The 20,544-nt window shown below is 32.7% G+C and overlaps 3 protein-coding genes across 6 annotated transcripts; 1 reads left to right on the forward strand and 2 right to left on the reverse strand.

Annotated features, from left to right (window-relative positions):
• The first annotated feature begins 2,322 nt into the window (after positions 1-2,322).
• LOC137816410 (sugar transporter ERD6-like 6) lies at positions 2,323-7,606 on the forward strand. The gene is made up of 18 exons (XM_068619531.2): positions 2,323-2,757; positions 2,842-2,904; positions 3,005-3,094; positions 3,178-3,237; positions 3,412-3,477; positions 3,565-3,630; positions 3,707-3,782; positions 4,424-4,488; positions 5,035-5,127; positions 5,241-5,321; positions 5,420-5,504; positions 5,981-6,027; positions 6,114-6,176; positions 6,267-6,326; positions 6,460-6,525; positions 6,609-6,668; positions 6,960-7,074; positions 7,157-7,606. The coding sequence occupies exons 1-18, from the start codon at positions 2,566-2,568 to the stop codon at positions 7,267-7,269; spliced, it is 1,461 nt and encodes a 486-aa protein (XP_068475632.2). The 5' UTR covers positions 2,323-2,565; the 3' UTR covers positions 7,270-7,606.
• Positions 7,607-10,238: 2,632 nt separating this feature from the next.
• KCS4 (3-ketoacyl-CoA synthase 4) lies at positions 10,239-12,388 on the reverse strand. Its single transcript, XM_068619532.2, has one exon. It carries the CDS (start codon positions 11,977-11,979, stop codon positions 10,444-10,446), a length of 1,536 nt encoding a protein of 511 aa, XP_068475633.1. The 5' UTR covers positions 11,980-12,388; the 3' UTR covers positions 10,239-10,443.
• A 2,309-nt stretch (positions 12,389-14,697) lies between these two features.
• LOC137816412 (Maf-like protein) lies at positions 14,698-20,236 on the reverse strand. 4 transcript variants are annotated; one of them, XM_068619533.2, is made up of 10 exons: positions 20,048-20,233; positions 19,875-19,946; positions 19,733-19,807; positions 18,534-18,617; positions 17,745-17,825; positions 17,216-17,285; positions 16,998-17,089; positions 16,038-16,079; positions 15,835-15,915; positions 14,698-15,088 (listed from the first exon to the last, which is right to left on the reverse strand). In XM_068619533.2, exons 1-10 carry the CDS (start codon positions 20,072-20,074, stop codon positions 15,017-15,019), a joined length of 696 nt encoding a protein of 231 aa, XP_068475634.1. In that variant the 5' UTR covers positions 20,075-20,233; the 3' UTR covers positions 14,698-15,016. The 4 variants fall into 4 exon arrangements, with proteins under 4 accessions (XP_068475634.1, XP_068475636.1, XP_068475635.1 ...); XM_068619535.2 differs by lacking the exon at positions 18,534-18,617 and having other exon boundaries at positions 20,048-20,236; XM_068619534.2 differs by lacking the exon at positions 17,745-17,825.
• Positions 20,237-20,544: the final 308 nt, after the last annotated feature.

Raw genomic sequence — 20,544 nt, forward strand, 5'->3', positions numbered from 1 at the left:
AAATGTTTAATTCAAAAAAATATTTGTTGGATTTCTAAGAATTTTAGCACGGATTTAACACAATTTTAAAAATGAGAAATTCACCAATTTTCTTCAAACTCAAACTTATTGTATAATTTTTTATGATGATTACAAAAATAAGGAACAAATCATTTTGAACCAGTCATGAAAGACATCTTTCTGTTAAAAATAAAATAAAACTTGTGTACATAAATCCTTATTGTCAATTTATATAATTCATATTGTATAATATATAGATCTGTGTCCCCGTGTCTTACATGTTAAAGATTATACGTGTCTATGTATCCGTATCATATTAATGTCCATGTCAATGTCTGTGTACATATGTTGAAATTCATATTGACATTCTTATATTTAATTTAAAGGGATTTTATTAAAAGTAATTAATAAGTATAAATAAATAAATTTGATTATATATTTCTCAATAAAGAAAAATTATGGAGAGAATTTATATTAGATAGTCGCCACAATTAATATCACATGCATGTACAAAAATTTATTCAACCAATATCCGTGACAAAAACATAGACAAAGTATGCATCAATTATTATAAGGTAGGGTTTTATTTTATTGTCACTAACTAATGTTTGAAATAAATAAAATTGCATTTGTTATGTCTTTTTTTGTAAACTTTTATAAAAAAAATTCTCACATATTAACCAGTCCCTGATAAGGACATGTTTGTTTGTTTAACTTTTGTGTTTGATGAGAACTTTGTCTCTTTCCCAGAAGCCACCTAAGATGGACAAATTCAAAAGAAAGAAGAGGTGAAGGAGATATTCAGCATAATTGAAACTTTGAGTTAAAATGTTTGGCCAAATAAATGAAAATGATATCCATTACCATATAAGAAAAAAAATGATCAAACAATAAAAAATAGAAGGAGTGTTTAAGTTTTTAATTAATTTTTTATATCCTCAAAATATTAAATACAATTACTTTAGTTAAAACTACACTTTTATCCCTTATTTTTATTTTGTATCATTAAAAAACATTTTTTCTTTAATTTTCATGGTTGGATCCATATTTTTCTTTTTCTTTTCAATTCATATTAGACACACTCTCATGGAGATTGTCAATTTAGAATTTTCCTTTAATTAGAGGAAAAAGGGCAATACTCACTTGATTTTAATGGTTAAATTGATTTTTTAACCTTTCAGTGATTAAACAGAACAATTTAAATAAAAAATTAATTTAGTCTTATTTTCTTTAACATTTTATCAAGGATTAAAAAAATTTAGTCCCTTTTTAGTTTAATTGATGAATCAATTCATTTATTAAAATATTTAAAATCAATAACTCAAAATTTAGCATTAAGTAATATTTTTCATCTTTAAAGTTAGAAGAGAGATATTAATATCTTTTTATTAAAGTGTAACAACTAGTTTATTAAATTGAAAATATAGAGACTAAAATCAATTTTTTTTAAATGAATAAAAAGGACTAAAAACATCTTTTTATTAATATTGCAAACCTCAATAAAATCTAATGACCAATTTTCCTATTTATGGGGATATTTATTATGAAGGATAAAATTCTTAAGTATCTTAAGTAAGTGTATTGTCAAAAAAGGGTAAAAAACATAATATTGAAAATTACATATTAATAATAATAATTAACATATATTTTAAGAATATTTTAACCATTAATTTGAGGTTAGTGTACTAAAAAAGTTATGCAATTTGACTATTTCTTAGAAACCATTGAGGATATATATGTGTGCACATGACGTGTCTCCATTTATCTAGAAAATGGATAAACATTGATAAATGAAGTGAGATTTAACTATTAAAAGATCGATAACAAAATAAGTAATATTATATATTATCAAATTTTCTAACATGTTTTTTCCAATTTTTTTATCATATATTAAAGATACTTTCTATTAATTAATTAATGTTTAATGAAAAGTAAAAGAAACAACGGAGACTTACTTAAAAAAATACAATTAAACAAATATAAAATGATGAATATTTCTCATTAAAAAAACATGAGATTAACACAACTTTGCATTTAAATAAATTTTAGCAAATAATAACAATAAAAAATGTGTTTAGAAAAGTATACTATAATATATTCTTAGCAATATTTTCAATGAATAATATTTTAGGAGGTAATATTTTTTTTAAATGTTAATAATGTTTTCTATTGTGATTTTTCTTTTAAAAGTTATAAATTTACGAGTGAATCTGGTAAATGGAAGCCAAATTATATAAATTTAAAATTAAAATGTTTTCTTGTTATTTTAAATAGAAAATGTTAAATAAAAAGAAAGAAATTAGTAGTTTTGAAAATACAAAAGAAGAAAGTTAAAACCATTTTTGAAAAGCACGTTGAATAACATAAACATAGTATTTTTCTGCCATGAAAACATTGTGTTTGTTTCCTGAAATATCTATCTGTTACGAGTGTTTGATTATAACATAAGATGTGGTGTCGTGTCATACATACTTTTCCTCTTATGTAGATGTGTGTTGGATTGAAGAAAGAGGGTGTTGACATTAAGAAGTAACAGCAGAAACAAAGAAAGAAGAGAGAAAAAAAATGAGTTTGAGGGAGGAAAATGAAGAGGGAAGGGATCTGAAGAAGCCATTTCTTCACACAGGAAGTTGGTATCGTATGAGTGGGAGACAATCCAGTTTGTTTGGTTCCACACAGGCCATTCGTGATTCCTCCATCTCAGTCATTGCTTGTGTTCTGATCGTTGCTTTGGGTCCAATTCAGTTTGGTTTCACTGTAAGAATCTCTTTTTTCTTGCAAAATCAATGGCATAAGCAAAAGGGTATCTCACAAAACATGATCTTGATCATTTTCTGACAGGCTGGTTACACCTCACCTACCCAAGCTGCTATCATCAGTGATCTAGGCCTCTCACTCTCTGAGGTATGCATGAATGAGAACTTGAGAATGAGCATGTGTTGATTTGTTTGGTTATGGTTCCTTGTTTTCTGTGTTTCACAACTTCACTGTGTTTGTTGGGCAGTTTTCTTTGTTTGGTTCTTTGTCCAATGTCGGTGCCATGGTTGGAGCAATAGCTAGTGGTCAGATTGCGGAGTATATAGGGCGTAAAGGGGTACCCTTTTACTTATTTTTCTCTTTTTTCCTGTGAAAGTTTGAGCTTTTCCTTTAATTTCAATTTCTTGTCTGAAATTGCAGTCTTTGATGATTGCATCCATTCCGAATATCATTGGTTGGCTGGCTATCTCTTTTGCAAATGTAAGCTTGAATCATTTGATGATGTCATATTTTATTTACCTAGAATCACATTGGTTGTATTTAATGTGAGTGTAGATGATTCAATGTGAATCCAAACACCCAATTATTCAGTAAATAAATTGGTCTTGAGCTTCAGCTTGAGCTTGCCTTGTTGACATGTTCTTCATTTTTCAGGATTCTTCTTTTCTTTACATGGGAAGATTGTTGGAGGGTTTTGGTGTAGGGATAATATCTTACACGGTAATTGTAAAGTGTTTTTCATTATGCTAATGTGGGATTAAGTTATGTATGCACAATTATTGAGGTGTTCAAACTTCAAATTCACAGGTGCCGGTATATATAGCTGAGATTTCACCTCCAAACTTGAGGGGTGGTTTGGTTTCAGTTAACCAGGTTGGTTGATGTGATATAGTGCTAGATAGTTGAAGTTTCTTAGATTAGTGATCTTTATTGTTTCTTTTCTGGATAGCTCGCTGTAACCATTGGAATTATGCTGGCATATCTGCTGGGGATTTTTGTTGAATGGAGATTCCTTGCAATTTTAGGTAATACCCTCTTGAGACTTGGCAGAGTTGGAAATTACCCTCTGCCTTCAAATGAATTTATGGTTCTTGTTCTCAAATAAAAAAACTAAATTTGGAGATTTTGTGAACTTGAATTAGATCCTCAACTCAAATTTTAAGTTGGTTTCAGATTGTATCCTATAACTATGATTGTGCCAACCCATATTTTTCTATGCTCTAGATGTCTATTACTAGGCTTGAGTGGGTTTTGGTTCTGGGCCATATGCATTTGCCCATGCTGTGTGTGAGGGGAGTGTTTGAGATCCCAAATTGACTAGAGATATGATCAATGTAGTCCTTATAATAAATTTTGAGTAAATCTCATCATAGAAGACAGTTTTGTGAAGTTGAATTACATCTTAAACCCAAATTCTAAGAGAACTCAACTCAGGTTTGACTATATCACAATCGGAACATCTCTTATATTTATTCTAAGCTTGGAGTGTTGGGAAGGTTTAAAGGCCATTCACTGTTTCAGATCAACTGAAGAATAAAGAACTGCATCTGTTGACCTTCCATTAAGGGAAAAGACATATTATTTAAGCCTAATTTACTACATACTGCTGACTTGTTTGTTCTGTAGGAAATTCAAACTAAGCTTCTCTATGTTCTTACTCTTGCAGGAATTTTACCATGTGCACTGTTGATACCTGGCCTATTTTTCGTTCCCGAATCTCCTAGATGGCTGGTAAGCTTTGCAAATCAGTATTCTTAAATGTCATTGTTACGGTTGTTGAAAAATATTTGAATTGAACCAAATTTATACTGAACTGAATTAATTTGTATGAAAAACTGAACTGTTTAAGAAAATGTATTGTTATATATTTTTTTCGAGTGATGACAGATGATTGTTGTTATCTGAGGTGTCAGTATAGCTGAAATGTCAAGTTGTATAGTGATGCCTAACATGGAAGCTTTATAAAAAAAAAAACTACTTGAACTAAATTGGAACTATAACTTATGAGATGGGAAAATATACTTTAAAATAGAATGTCCATTGGTAATAATTCAGACATTTCAAGCAATTAAAAAACAATTTAGAGTAATTCGATTTTGTTTACTTCACTCAAACAATGATACAATTCAGTTCATTTAAACCACTATACAATTTAGTTCAGTTCTCTCGAATCACTTTTAAATATTAGTTTAGTTCAATTCATGCATTTTTTTCCTCCCTTAGTCATCAAATTTGTGTTGATAGTTTCTCAAAGGAAAGTTGCTTTACTGAATATAGGCAAAAATGGGAATGACAGAAGAATTTGAAACTTCCTTGCAAGTACTCCGAGGCTTTGATAGTGATATTTCTGCTGAAGTGAATGAAATTAAGGTAATAAGAATTCATCATTTTTATTCCAATGTCTGACCCTCATATTTCCTATATTTTTATTACCATTTAATGTATCATAAAATTGACATTTTATTTGGAGTCATGCTATTCAGAGGTCTGTTGCTTCTTCCAGCAGAAGAAGTACAGTTCGATTTGCAGATCTCAAACAAAGAAGATATTGGCTTCCTTTAATGGTATTTCAAAAAATTCATCTTCCTTATGGAGTTCGGTTGTATATCAAATTAACATTGACCATTAGAATCTAACCATTTTGTACTAACTCATCTTGTAGATTGGAATTGGACTGCTTATTTTACAACAGATGTCTGGAATTAATGGTGTTCTTTTTTATTCGAGTACCATCTTTCGAAATGCTGGTATGCTATGCTGATTTCCTATAATACTCTGAAGTACTATACCAGGAGTGGTGGGAAAAATCAGCTAATTCTCTCTCTTTGGTGTTATGGACACTTGCAGAAGCAATAAGCACATAATTTGCTCTATTTTTCTTTTATCTGCTTATTTCTTTCGCAAATGTCCATTTTGTATCAACACCAAATAGAAAGAATTAGTTCTGATTTTCTGTCCAAAACCTTTTGGCCAGAGTTTGTATCTCATGTTTGTATAACTTTCAATAACACTCATTTCTGTCCAAAACCATGAATTAGAATTGTTGGAGAGAATTCAAACTTCTGAAAAGTAGTTAATGAAGCCTACAGTTGTATGATAATGAAATTGTATGGGTTGGGGTTATGACAAAAAACTTGTTTCTCCAGATTATTTCTTGGAATATTCTCATGCTATTATATATAAAATTATCCTTTATTCTCATCATTTCAACACACATTAACAGGAATTAGTTCAAGTGATGCAGCAACATTGGGAGTTGGTGCTGTTCAGGTTCAGCTGAGATGAAATATTTAATATCCTTTTTTCTGTCCAATATTCTCAATTCATTACCTGATAAATATTTAAATGTCTCCCAGGTTCTTGCCACCAGTTTAACTTTGTGGTTGGCAGACAAATCCGGTCGCCGGCTTCTCCTTATTGTGAGTCTGAACTTTTCTATCATGTTTACTTTGTGACTATTTGGTTGGAGGATTAGAATAAGAATGGTCAAATCTTCCATTGCAATGCAGGTCTCTGCAACTGCAATGACTTTTAGTCTCTTGGTTGTTGCAATCTCATTCTATGTAAAGGTAATAATATTTTTATTTTGTTGCTAGCTACACATCATGAACTGTTTTATTAAATGCATGTACGCATCTACCTATACCATTGCTAACAATTTTCCACTTGTTCTTTGTATTTTTTTCTGAAATTTTCTCCCAGGCTAGTATATCAGAAACTTCTTCCATGTATGGGATATTGAGCACCTTGTCAGTGGTTGGAGTTGTGGTATGTGAATACATCTCAATTCATTATTCAAATAATGTTTTTGACTGCTTGTTATCTGACTATTAAACTTCCAATTCTTTCAGGCCATGGTTATTGCATTCTCTCTGGGAATGGGAGCTATGCCATGGATTATAATGTCTGAGGTACATTTTTGTGGTTTTACATTTTAGGCTTTTATTTCCCAAGTATAGGAATATGCTGCAACTATGATTCCATGACCATAAACTAACATTTTTTGAAAAAAATCTTGTATGGATGTAACTGTTTTGACTATTCAATTTCTTCTTGTGATCAACATTATACATCTGAAATGGAGAATTGCATGATTGCATTTGCTTGTAACACAAATTGTTGAAATGAAATCAGTGGTGTGCTTTGTTGGTTGCATTTGAAGTCACTGTCATAGTTAATTTGTTCAATATATCATATCACAGATTCTTCCAATAAACATCAAAGGCTTAGCAGGGAGTGTTGCAACACTTGCCAACTGGTTATTTTCTTGGCTTGTTACATTGACAGCTAATATGCTCTTGGATTGGAGTTCTGGAGGTTTGTATGCATTGCCTTGCCTATATTTTCCTGTGAATATTTTTGTCATATGTTAACCAGAAGCTACCTTTGTTCTTGTCAGGTACCTTCACCATATATGCATTAGTATGTGCCTTGACTGTAGGATTTGTTACCATTTGGGTCCCTGAGACAAAGGGAAGATCCATTGAAGAAATCCAATTGTCTTTCAGATGAAGTTTCTTCTCTAGCAGTTTTCATTTCCCCTTCTTCACAAGTTGATTTCAGAGTTTCAAGTTGTAAGGTATTTGACATTATAGTGTGGTTCATGGATTATTCATCTGATTCCATCCCTTCAAAGTGGGAATCCTCCACTGGCAAGTTCTTGGAGGTTTTTGTGTGAATTGGCTCCTTAGACTAGTCCCTCCTCTATGCACCCTGTAGTTCTTCCTTATTAATTAATTCATTATCTTCTTTTGGTTTGTGGAAAATGTAAGCCAAATTAGTATAACTATTTATGGCCCCTTTGCAATTGTGTTGCTATTGATGATAATAAATGCCAACTTATTAGCAACTTCTGTTGAATTTATAGTTGAAGGAGTTGATTATTGTTTTTAAAACTGGAGCTGCAGGTTTTAGTCTAGCTACAATTCTACTGAAGCTCAAACCTGACATGTTATAAGTAGAAAAATTGTGAATTGTGATATTTATCAGATATTTTACTTCGACTAGAGATAAAAACATCTCAAAGTATATATAAGTAAATGTAAACGTTACTTTATAAGTTGGTTTTTAAAAAGTTGAGTTAGACTTCTTAATAATATTTATTTGAATTTTCATGTAATGTATATAAAAACAAAAGAGAAGTTTTTCATTAGTTTCTTGTGTCATATCATAACTAGTATGTCTCAAGTTATCTCTGGTGAATGATAGGGAAGGTCTCCTAAGATTTGGTACATTTTAGCAGTAGGAGGAAATTAAACGTAAGAAAAAAATGTCCTTCAGTGAAACGTGTTTTTGGGTTGTGTTTTTTGGGTGGTTGTGGGGAGTGAAAGTTGTAAGAAAGTAAGAAAGGAAAATGTTGCATGGACCACCAACCCCATGCTATTATTCTACACGTACAATTTGGTATGCTAGAGATAAGAAGAAAGGTACACTCTCTTTGGTAGAACAGAGATAGCAAGAGAAGGAAAAGAAATAGGAAAAATGTGGCTTTTATTACACCTAACTCTTGCTTTTACCTTCTGAACCTCACTTCTACTGTTGTGTGTGAATCTCACTAATTTTATTAAACACTTCATTTCTTTTAATAAACAATCAATATTTTAACAACTTGTTGTTTTGTCTATTTCACTCTAATTTTCTTCTGCATATTTTTTTTCTCTATCAAACAAAGAGTTAGAGAAAGAAATATGTGGTAGATAATATGACATGATAGAAAAATATAAAAAGAAGATATATAATATAGGTACAACTTTTATCTTTGTGTAAACATTTACCATCGTATGAGTATTAGGAACATACTTATGATTTTTTTTTTTGTTATGGATACAATTTAATAGAAACCAATAAAAGCCAAAATAAAGAATATGTTTAAAGAAATTAATTTGAAGTATGTTTCAATATTTTTCTATTCATGGTTGTGGCAAGTGAAAAAAATTGAGCTTTGAGCATATGATAATATACATCGACAATCCAATTTTTATATAATTATATTACAATTTTTAATATTATTATTTTAATATTTTTTTATATAATTTAATTTCAAATTTCCTTTCTATTATATATATTTATTTCTAAACCAACTTGAATTGAATTTTGAGTATTTTTTAACAAACACATTATGGATTTAAAAAAATATTTCAGATCTTGAAAAAGCTTTTGAATTCTGAAATTCCGAATTTTTAATAAATATAAAATACATTCAATATTACAAAATTCATCAGTTTCTAAATTTGGAAATGACTTCCAAATTCTCTCATTCAGAATGTTTTTTTTTTTTAACAATTCGAATTACACAATTCTGAATATAATATAAAACTAGAACCTAGATCAGAAACCAAAAAACAAACCATAAACTTGCATCTTTAACCAAAAAACAAACCATAAACTTGCATCTTTAACCAATCATGAACCAACCACAACGAATTATCTTGAAACTCATGACGAAAGCAACCACCACACTGACTTTCACCAAGTTCTTCACGCACTTATCCCACTAACCTTCATAACACCAAGCTCTTCACGCACTTATCCCACTCACCTTCATAAGGAAAACTTCATAAATTTAACTATTTCACGTAAGAGTATTTTTAGAAATAAATAAGTTATGGGGGTGGTGGAAGAAGGTACGAAGATGAAAAAAGAAAGAACCCTCTCAACACGATCGAAAAAGAAAGAAACGTTACATTTAAGTTTTTGTCTTTGTTAAATGTGATTGGGATGTGTGTTTACATTGCTTTCAGGTACAGAGTTCACGTGAAATGTAGTCACAGTAGCTTAACGCGTAATCAGAGGATAACTAGAAATGCGAGTTGTAACTACTTTTAAATGACATGCACCAAGGTCTCTGCAACGTATCCTCAAACGAGGATCACCACGTCCTTGTCACATCTCAACGTAAATCTCATCCTCATTTCCAATGACTCTGCTTTTCACTCAATATTCCATTGGTATGCCAAATGCTAGTTTCTATAGTTTTTGGGGCAGTGGATGCTTCATTTGGGTGCTAAAAACTAATTAAAAGTTTGAATAAACTATATAGATAGAGACCAACTTTGAATTTTTTAATCTACTTCATCAAACAAATTGATCAATGATCAAGCATTTCTTTCAGTTTACAAAAGAAATACTCTTATATAATGGAGACTTGTTTAACATGGAACTATACTGCCACTATGATTTAAATAAGATATTTAAGCACTTCAATCTTTGGAGTGGCAAACATAATTGATTTGGCCAAAATGTTCCAGCAAATTGTATGGGAAAGTGCAATAACGAGTAAGGCCAGAAAATTCTAAGGAAATGAGCAAGAAATTACCAGAATTGCTGCACATTTTCAGGATGGGAAAACCCTTCAAGAAACCAGGTATGAGCTTCTTTCAGAAGATTTCGCTGCAATGCAGATTATACCCAGCGAGAAACACGATGTTTGAAGGCTAAGAAATTAAATATATGTGTGTGTGTGAAAAGAGCACCAACAGGAATAAAAAAAATCAGGTATTCCCCATGGCATAATTACTCCAGATACATGAATTTGACCAAATGGAAATCCATAATCATCAAACACAAAAGAGGCAGTGAAACACACTATGAAATCTACAACATAGATAGAGAGTGGATCTGGAAAGTAATGAAGGGTACCCTGAATTCAATTGTAACAACCAGAGTATGTGACTGAACTGAACTGAACTATGTGACAATTTCCACAGGATACTTATCAATGCAGTCTTCCCATGGTCCATTAGGAGAAGGCTTAATATTTCCCAGTGCCTGCCAAACAGCACTGTTACATTTGAAACCACTTCCAAATGCAATTTGCCAAACCCTGTTGCCCTTCTTCATCCTCCCTTTGGCTTCAATGTAAGCCAATTCATACCAAATGGAGCTAGAGGAAGTGTTCCCAAACCGGTGCAGGGTCATCCTAGAAGCCTCCACATGCTCAGAACGCAGCTGTAGGTTCTTCTCCAGCTCATCAATCACAGCCCTGCCTCCAGCATGTATGCAAAAATGATCAAAAGCAAGCTTGAAATCCGGTATGTAAGGCTTCACATCAGCCTTGAACAACTTCTTCATCAGCAAAGTCACGAAAAACAGAAGCTGTTCACTGATTGGTAGCACCAAAGGACCAAGTGTGGTGATGTTGGTTTTCAATGCTCCACCAGCAATCGCCATCAAATCCTTTGACAAAGAAACACCAGTCTTGCCAGCATCATCCTGTTCCTGGTAAACGCACCGGAACGCCTTGTCATCGGCACCGCGATGAGTCCTCACAACATGCACAAGCCGGTACTTGGCCCGCCTCCGATCGGCCGGCTTGTTCGACAGCAGCAACGCGGAACAGCCGACCCGGAAGAGGCAATTGGGAATGAGCATGGATTTCTTGTTCCCAAAGTACCAATTCTGAGTAATGTTCTCAGTGCTAACAACCACGGCATAAGTATTCCTATGAACCTGCAAAAGGTCCTTGGCAAGATCGACCGCAATAACCCCAGCACTGCACCCCATCCCTCCCAAATTAAAGCTCCTAATGTTCCCTCTCAATTTGTACTTATTAACAATCATGGCAGAGAGCGAGGGCGTAGGGTTAAACAAGCTACAATTCACAATAAGAATACCAATATCCTTAGGCTTAAGGCTAGTGTTGTGGAAGAGATTATCCAAGGCACCAAACATGACTTGTTCCGCCTCCGCTCTGGCCGCAGCCATCGACGGCTGCGGCGGAATAGAGTGCATGGCCTCGGGGACGTAGGTCTCCTCCCCGAGACCAGACCGTTCCAGGATCTTGCGCTGGAAATCCAGGGACGACTCCTCGAAGTCTCCCGTGAGGCGGGAATGGTCCATGAAACTCCGGAAGGGGGCTTTGAGGTGCTCGGCGGGGCGGAAGCAGGCGGAGTCCAGGAGGTAGACGGCGCGTGGGCGCGTGACGGCGTAAAGCGTGAGGCCAAAAACGAGGACGGCGGAGCAGGTGAGGATGGTGAGGAGGTTGTACTGGAGGTGGAGCCAGAGGTGGTGGAGGTCGGTGGTTTGGGAGACCTGGATTAGCGTGACGAGGATCAAAGGAACTAGAAAAAGCGTTAAGAGGTTGGAGATCAAATAGTGGTAACCTAATTTGACGTACTTGAGATTGACGCTCTGGAGGAAATCGGGGAGCGCCATTCGGGTCTGGTGGTGGATCTGGACTCCGACGGCGGAGCCGCCTCCTCCTCCTCCTCCTCCGGTGGTCATCGGAATGTGAATGTGGAGGCGATGCGATTGAAGGAAGGAGAAGGAACGTTGGTTTTGGAATTGGTTTGTTGTGTTTGTAATATATATGGAATATGGATAGTGTGATGAGTCCAAAGAGGGTTACGTTGTTATGTTATGTTATGTTCTCTGCGTTGGGAAAACGGTTATTTCAGTGCTCCGTACACTGAGCACCAACACCTGGGACTGGGACTCTTACCTAATCATCAACGCAAGGAGAGACCAACCAATGTGCACCTCTGCAACTCCTGCAACCTCCTCACGCCAACGCGAATCATCTCTCTTCTTTTCTCTCACCTTTAATAACACAAAAAACCTTCATACATTATTATTCTATCTCCCACATCTATTCTATTCATGCTTCAACGTGCATATTATAACTTTCCTTAATTATCACAAATCATAATTTCATTCATTCACAAACCTAAATCTTATGATTTAATTAATTATATGCAATCAACATCTATAAAACTTAACATATATGAGACTCGGACACGTTTCTTAGATAATGTGTCAGTGTCGAACACACGTATCAGACACAATACTTGTAGATGATGAAGTGTCCACTTCAATAACACATTTTTAACACAATTTTAAAAATAAAAAATAAATTAATTTTTTAAAAATTCAAAATTATTGAATAAATTTTTATTATGATTAAAAAAAATAAGGAAAACATTTTTTTGAACTAAACATGAGAAATATCTTTTTACTTAAAAAATTAAAATATACTGTTGAACATAAATCTTTATTATTAATTTATATAATTCATAATTATATAATATATAGATATATATCTTTATGTCTTACATCTTAAAGATTATATATATTTTCAATTTATATAACTTATAATTATATAATATATAGATATATATCCTCGTATGTTACATTTTAAAAGATTATATATTTTCAATTTGTATATCTGTCGTATCAGTTTCTACTATAGCTTAACATGTAAAAAAAAAATATTCTAAATTAGTTGATTACCACAATTGTATAATCAATTACTTCAATTCAATAATAAACTAAACAATCCATTTAATAGCTTAAAACAAAAAGTTTCAAATTCTATGTCACTGACAAGGATATTACTGTCAATATTATTTATATTTTATCAAATTAATTTACATAACTATTAAAACATTTTCTTACTCTATTTCTAATTTTACTCTACTGATTGACTAAACACTCTCATTTATTTATTTATTTACTTTTCAGTTCTTCTATTTGTCACCACAAGTAATGAAATAAATAAAAAATAGGTAGGCTAATCAATGACAGAGTCAGAGACAAAGTGATTAGTATGTCATGGGAACTCATGAATTCAAAGCCCTGATATTTTAAATCAGTCGTCAAAAAATTTGCATGATAATTAACGACCAGTCAGAGACAAACTGATTATTATGTCATAGGAACTCCACTGAACCAACCCTGATAACTTTGCTATTAAAAATGGTTTTTGAATACACACTCAAAATTAATGATATGACATTTTTATTTTAAAATATAAAATAATTAAAGATGAACCAAATACGTAATATTAGGTAGGAAAATGGAAGGGTGTCCACATAAAAAATTTCTAAAAAAAACAAAAGTGGAAAAATATAAGAAAGAAAATACAATTCAAAATCCAGAGTTTGAAATTGAAAGCATTGATGGGATGATGGGAGGGCGTTAAACCCTGACCAGCAGAAATGTTTGATAAATGAGAAAATAAATTGTTGATTCAAAGGACGAATTGGATTTTTCAATCCATGGGAGGACAAGTTATCCTCGTTACGTCATTCATGTCATTTTCAACAGGTATTATTCAATTAATGTATGCACCACATTTTTTTTTTCTGGGGATGTCATTTTGGACTGAAAAATGGTATTGGCACATTCGTTTAGGTTCACAAAACTCATCAATAGATTTATCTTAACTACTCAAAAAAATTATGAAAAAATAATTGAATTATAAGTTTGTCCCCTTCAATTTCTAATATACTACTTACTTTTTTCTACTTTTCAATTATTTTAACCTTCAGACTTTAAGAAATTTACATTTCAATTCACCCTCGTGCTTATGTATATTATTAATTGAATGACATCTAGTCAGGACTTACATAAATATTAGAATTAGGATTCAATAGAAGCAGAATAAAAAATAAACGTGCAAAATTGAAAATTATATTAAAATTGTGAATTTTCTAAAATCTAGAAATTAAAAACACTAAAAAAATACAAGACCAAAATTTCAGAATATATATAGACACACATTCACATCAGATAAACAATGATAATAACGAAACTTTTATCATTTGATAGAGACTGAAAATAAATGTGAGTGCAGGAAATCAAATGCAGGTGACATCATTAACTTACGGAGGATTCCTGACAACGAACAGGCCATGCTTTACAAGTCAGTCCAGGGAAAAGCCGAACAACTGGCGGCAATGTTGGCAAAACCTTCATAGTTCAAATGACTACGAAAACTATGTAAAATGATTAAAAAGGGATAGTGATTAACATATAGAGCCCAAAATCAAAGATTTGGGTTATTTACATACCGTCAGTGGATCTTTGAATACATAACTTATTCTTGAATTTTCTATAATTAAATCAAGCTTTGCATTTTCACAGTCCATGACATAAGCGGCTCACAACTTCGCAGCCAAAAGTGTCCAGAAAGAAAATTATTACAGCAGATGTCACCCATAATTTCATAATGAAATTTTCATGTATTAGAATAGAATGTCAATAAATTTAATGTCACCATGCGATTCTTATTCTAATAAAACCATGCAGAGTCTTAATACAGACATGTGTTGCTGGTAAAATATGGGCCAATCGATTAACTTGGATTACCCAAAAAAAGGTTCAGACATAGCTGTCACACAGTCCATCCCAGCCTACACATAACTAACACCAGAAAAGACAGCACTGAGTTTAGAAAAATGTTACGAGCAAAGGTTAAGATTCGCAGATTAAGCCATCACTTAGCCCCTGGCAGTCTTACAAGGTGGAACGGTAGGACAAGCTACAGAGCCTCCTTCAGCAGTTTTTCCGTCAGACTTTTGGGGAGTCCCATCACACTGTCGGTTGTTCCTACCTGCAAATATATAATCATTTACTGTCGATAGGAACTAGAAAAGAAAATGCCAGCACTCTAGTCCCAACAGGAAACCAGCTAGCCACATCACCAGCATTAGACTTTTGCATGTCATCAGCAGTAGTACAAATATACTAATTAACTTAAAATGTAAATTTAGGTAAACGTGGAAGTTTCCACCAAGATTTGAGGATAATCAGCATGCAAATTCATCCGTGCATTCAATCCTAGCTAGTGGGAAAAGTTTTAGTTGTTGTCATTGTCGCAGTTTTGCTTTAGTTTGAGCAGTAAGAAAATTCTAAGCAGAACTAGATATGATCTACAGATTTCTAAATCGGTTTCTGGCTTTTGCTCAAGTCCAAACACAAATCTCTAACCAGCGAAACTTAAGTAAATTTCAAATTCTCTTTTAATAACAATAAAAGAATAGTTCTGAACGGTTGAATAATGGAATACTGCAACTTCATACTGAAATATAACAGCTAAACTTAACTAATAGACCAGACCATCCTTTACGAAATTGGTGCGCATTTTGATTGAATATTACCAAAATGGGTAGATTTTTTAAAAAAAATTACATTCATGGGTAAGTCGTGCTTACTAAGCAAACTTTATTGTGAAGAATCATTAAAAATCTGCCAATTTCAGTAATTTTCAAACAAAATCTACAGAGGATGATTCCCCCTATCTATAGCTATTATTAAGATGCACTGACATTCCTAAGTATGAAAGAGGAGTCAACCAACCACTTCCTTGACAAATGGCAATATTGAAGGATGCTCTATTATCAGCCCACCAGCAACATTAAGAGTAATTCCCTCGTCAACCTAAACAAGAAAAAGGATTAAAAGCATATTAGCTACTCAGCATCATAATATAGCTCCGCACAGAAGCACTGTCTGTATAAGAAACATTCATAAAAAAACAAGTTACAAGAAACAATACATACCAGCTTCTCAATGATTTCATCGGGTATTTCATTGAAATATATCTGTAAAACATCACAAGACAAAACCATTTTACACAATAAACAGTAGAGTGCACACTCATGTGGCCATGAACATCACTGTGCCAAGAAACAAAAAATGAAGGTTCAGGTCCAAGCTTAAAATAAATGGGTTCCTCTCACTGGTATTGATAAAAGTTCAGAATAATCAAGAATAATAATACAAGTTTTGAAAGTGTCATGAAAACAAAAATCAGAAGGAAGCATATTCTTTCAATTTGATTGGTATGTAATTGTTAAAATCATTAAGCAGAAATATTATAATGGAAACAAATAGTGGGAGCCAGGAAAACAAAATGTCACATAGGGTAATAATGGTATCAATTGGATTGTAATCTAGCATGCAACAATACTTGAAAATTGTTGATAATTGATATTGTTGCCACCCAGGCTTCATAAACTAGTTGTCAATTTTTTGCACCAATTATAACTCAAACTTTCTCAGGTTTTGCAAAGGACTAGCAAGTGATACCATATTTTCATGCTTCACTACTAATAACTTGTCATGGTAGCCAATCCTTTGCAAGTTTTATCCCCAAAAAAATGAAAAAAGTGGAGTGCAAAGCTCCTCTTAGATTCAATTAAGGTAATGTAGGTAATACAAGGCAGATGTGTATCCTAACAAATAATCATTAAGAGCTAGTTATTTTGAAATGAATATTTTACATACAAATAGGAAAGGTTACAACCACTTTTGATATTTTATAAGAGTGGGGAACCTCTGTACCTAATAATTAGCATAGTTGAGAGTAAAGATCATGGAGTAAGAATTCCCCAATCGTTTGTTGGACATGTATTGGTATCACATTGGCAAGGGGATTAAATTTGTACTTCGGTCAGACAAAACAGGAGACAGACTAAATAATAATCACCAAGGAGAGCAAAGGTAGGGAAGAACAATACCTCCACACGATCTGAATCTCCTTTTCTAAATCCTGTTTTGATGTTAGTAACTAATACAGATCCCACGGTTGCAGCACACTTTCCAGAATAATCTAAAATTGTACAAAAATCCATTAAATATGAATATATTGGTGATTAGAAGTTCATAATCACAAAGGAGGTGAGAGAGAAAACTATTTATTAGTTGAAATACAATAGGAAAATATCATTAAGCAGACCTTTCAAGAATTGCCGAGCCTCTTCTTTGCTAGTTGGTTTTTCCCTAATCACACCTTCGTACACCACCACCTCCAAATCACATTTGACAATGAATGTAAGACAATAGTAAACTTCGACTCAGAAGAAAATAAATCTGACAATTTCTGCTACAAACTAGTCTTGTCACCGTAAGGCCATTTATTTGAGGTAGCAAGCACAAACTTGCCAATTTGGCATTAAGAAGTCATTTAGGCTTTCTTAAAACAAGGAATCAATTTGTTTGGACACTGGACATATTTTAGATTATTAATTAACATTAAACACTAGCCAATAACAGCCCATTAACCAAAAAGAAAAACTTCCTTATTAACATCTACAAGAAGCATGGGAGAGAAGGAGTGTTTGGAAGGAAGCACCAATAGCATTACTGATTTTTTATGGAATTTACCTTCAACTTTTTTCTTAACCATGTTTCTTATGAATGGTAATATTTTGAAGATGTACAATGGTAAACCATAAAAGAAATATTGAGAAGAATATGACGAATACTTGGTCGGAGGTAATTAATAATGTTGGCTCCGCATCCTTTAAGTAATCATCAACAGGGAGCCTTTGCAAGATGGCTTCTGCCTAAGGAAAAGATTGAGAGCAACTAAAATAAGCACCTGAGTATCAGCTGCACAACTATAAGAGAACAGTAGCACTATTAATTATATGACCTAACCAGGTAAGACCTTCAAACAGAGGATGACAAACCAAAACCATGAAATGATTTCTTTGAAAATATAGAAACCACTGACATTATTGTCAAAAACTATGAGCAACATGATACCAATGACTTACTCCTATTAGGTATTGCTCTTAATTTATTTTATAAGTGTAGTAGTCAATAATACAAACACATCTTAGCCAAAATAGAAGCACATGGAATCAGAATCCAAATATTAACAATAAAGAGCATAAAACCTCCACTTTTGTATTCAATTTTAACATTCAAATATTTGTTAAAATGTTAGAAAAATAGTAGCTTAACGAGACTATCAAGAATTTTGGTAGTTCCCGACAGTGGGGATAAGAACTGAAAACAGGAAGGAAGAAGATAAAACTGAAGTTTTTATGGCAATTTCACTATGACAGCATTTGGTCTGTACTTATGGAAATGGGCAAGTTTTGTATATTGTCATTTCTTCCTAAGAATGATCAGAGAAGCTGGATCTGTAATCTACAAACTGGAGTACGCTTCATCCTTAACAAACTGTATATCCTCAATTAATAAATGGCCCAGGTGACATAGAACCTAACAACCACCAAGACTTAACTACTGGGAAGGCAACATACTGTGTCTGCTGTAATTAAAATAGTTGGTTCATCAACCCTCTCTTGATTACTGGTAGATTGAAGTTTGGATATAATGGCATTGGCCTGATACATATAATTCACATTCATAATCAGAGAAGAATTGATCTTAAAACACAATCTTCCACAAAGAACAGGCACCAAAACAATTCACAACAGAAAGCAGTTCTAGCATATATTTCTAAGGTGTCTCTACTCTCAAGAAAAATCAGAGGCCACCATCTCGATCCAAGAACAAGGTTGACACATTTGAGAAGATTTACTTGCAGTCCTAAAGATTCTGTAAAATCGACTCATGGAATTGACTTGTAAACTTTTAAGAGGTTGTGTGATAAAAAAAATAATATTAACATAATCTATTAATGACATACAGGCTTAACAAATACTACTAAAGCAACAATAATTCAACATTTCAACTTCACAAGAAAGCAATATAGCAAGTCAAAAAATAAAATGTAATAGTACATTAGCACTAAATAAGATCAAATTACAAAAATTACCAAATTATATATAAATTAATGATAACAAATAAGTTACTAAAGTGAAAACACCTATGATCTAATTTCTTCAAACCATTTGAGTCATAGTAAAACACTGCCATTATAAGGTTAATAGGAACAAGAATTACATTTAATTTCAAATTTATTGACTCGTTTCTTAGCTCAAGAGTTCACATGAATTTACCTGAGTTTAACGGAATCCACAAAAGAGTTCAATACAGAATTAACTCATTTTATCTAACTAAAATCATAAAAGTTAAGAGTTAAATTGGAAGTTTGACAATCAAGTCCTAGAAAGCATATAATGTCACAATAACCCCTGAAATTTCCAATTGTTTCATCTAGGTCTCTAATCTTAATCAGTTACCATCATTTTGATCCTAAACATATGTTAATATTATCATTTATGTCGTTTTTAAAAAAAAAATTGAACAAATACGATTGACAAATTGTGTTATTAAAAAATTGAACTAGGAGTTCTTTAGAATTTTGTTAGTTTCGGGAACTAATACGATAGTGTTATTAGCTCCATGCCTAAAATGGTGGTTTACTCCAGTTACTTTTAAAGACTCATTACTCATATTTATAGGTATTTTAAAAAATAATAAAACTAATCAGTTATTTATTTAGAATAAGATGAACCAGGAACACAATACAAGCACAATCCAATCTCACACAGACCTTGGCTTCGGCGAGAGCCATAACCAACTCTTCCGGAGTTTCCTTTCGGATGCTCTTTTCATCGATATCCGCAGTCTACACGAAACACACACAGAAGATTAGAGCTAAACCTGAAAGCACGATGAAACAAACATGAACGAACCATTAATGTGAATAGGAATCCCATTTCGGACAATATCTTGCGGCGTGCGACGGAAGACGAACCCAGTATAATCTGCAAATAATCAATAGCGCGAGTTAAATAACAAGGAGAAGAAGTGATTAGTGAAGAAACAATTAAGTGTGGAGAAAATCAAAGTGAAACCCTAAGAGTACCTTGTAGGAAGAACTCGAAGCTTCCATCGCAACCTCTCCGGTGGAATCAAATGGGTGGCGGGAAATTATGCAAAACGGATTTGGAAGTATATAAATACGCTAACCAAATTCAAATTTTATTTGGAATTTCGAAATGCAAATTACAACTTTTTTTACCCTGTGCCCGTTTCTTTCTTCTACTGTCTCAGTGCTTTTGTACTAATTTAAATAAATATTTAATGTGAGAATCATATTTTAAATTTATAATAATTGTTTATTTGATTCGATTTAATAATATTAATAACTAAATTATATATGTATTGATAGAATGAAGTGTTAATAGAAGTGGAATTCGTTATCAGTGTTATTTTACGGATATTTTGCAAAAATTGATCAATTCTGTAAATTTTTAGGGTAATTTTTTTTAAATTGTCCATATATATATAACACTTTGTTCTAAATAAGTATAAATCAATATATACAACACTTTGTTCTAAATAAGTTGAGATATATAACAC

The sequence above is a fragment of the Phaseolus vulgaris genome, chromosome 1, assembly GCF_051622355.1.
Source record: "Phaseolus vulgaris cultivar YP4 chromosome 1, ASM5162235v1, whole genome shotgun sequence".
NCBI classification, from domain to species: domain Eukaryota; kingdom Viridiplantae; phylum Streptophyta; class Magnoliopsida; order Fabales; family Fabaceae; genus Phaseolus; species Phaseolus vulgaris.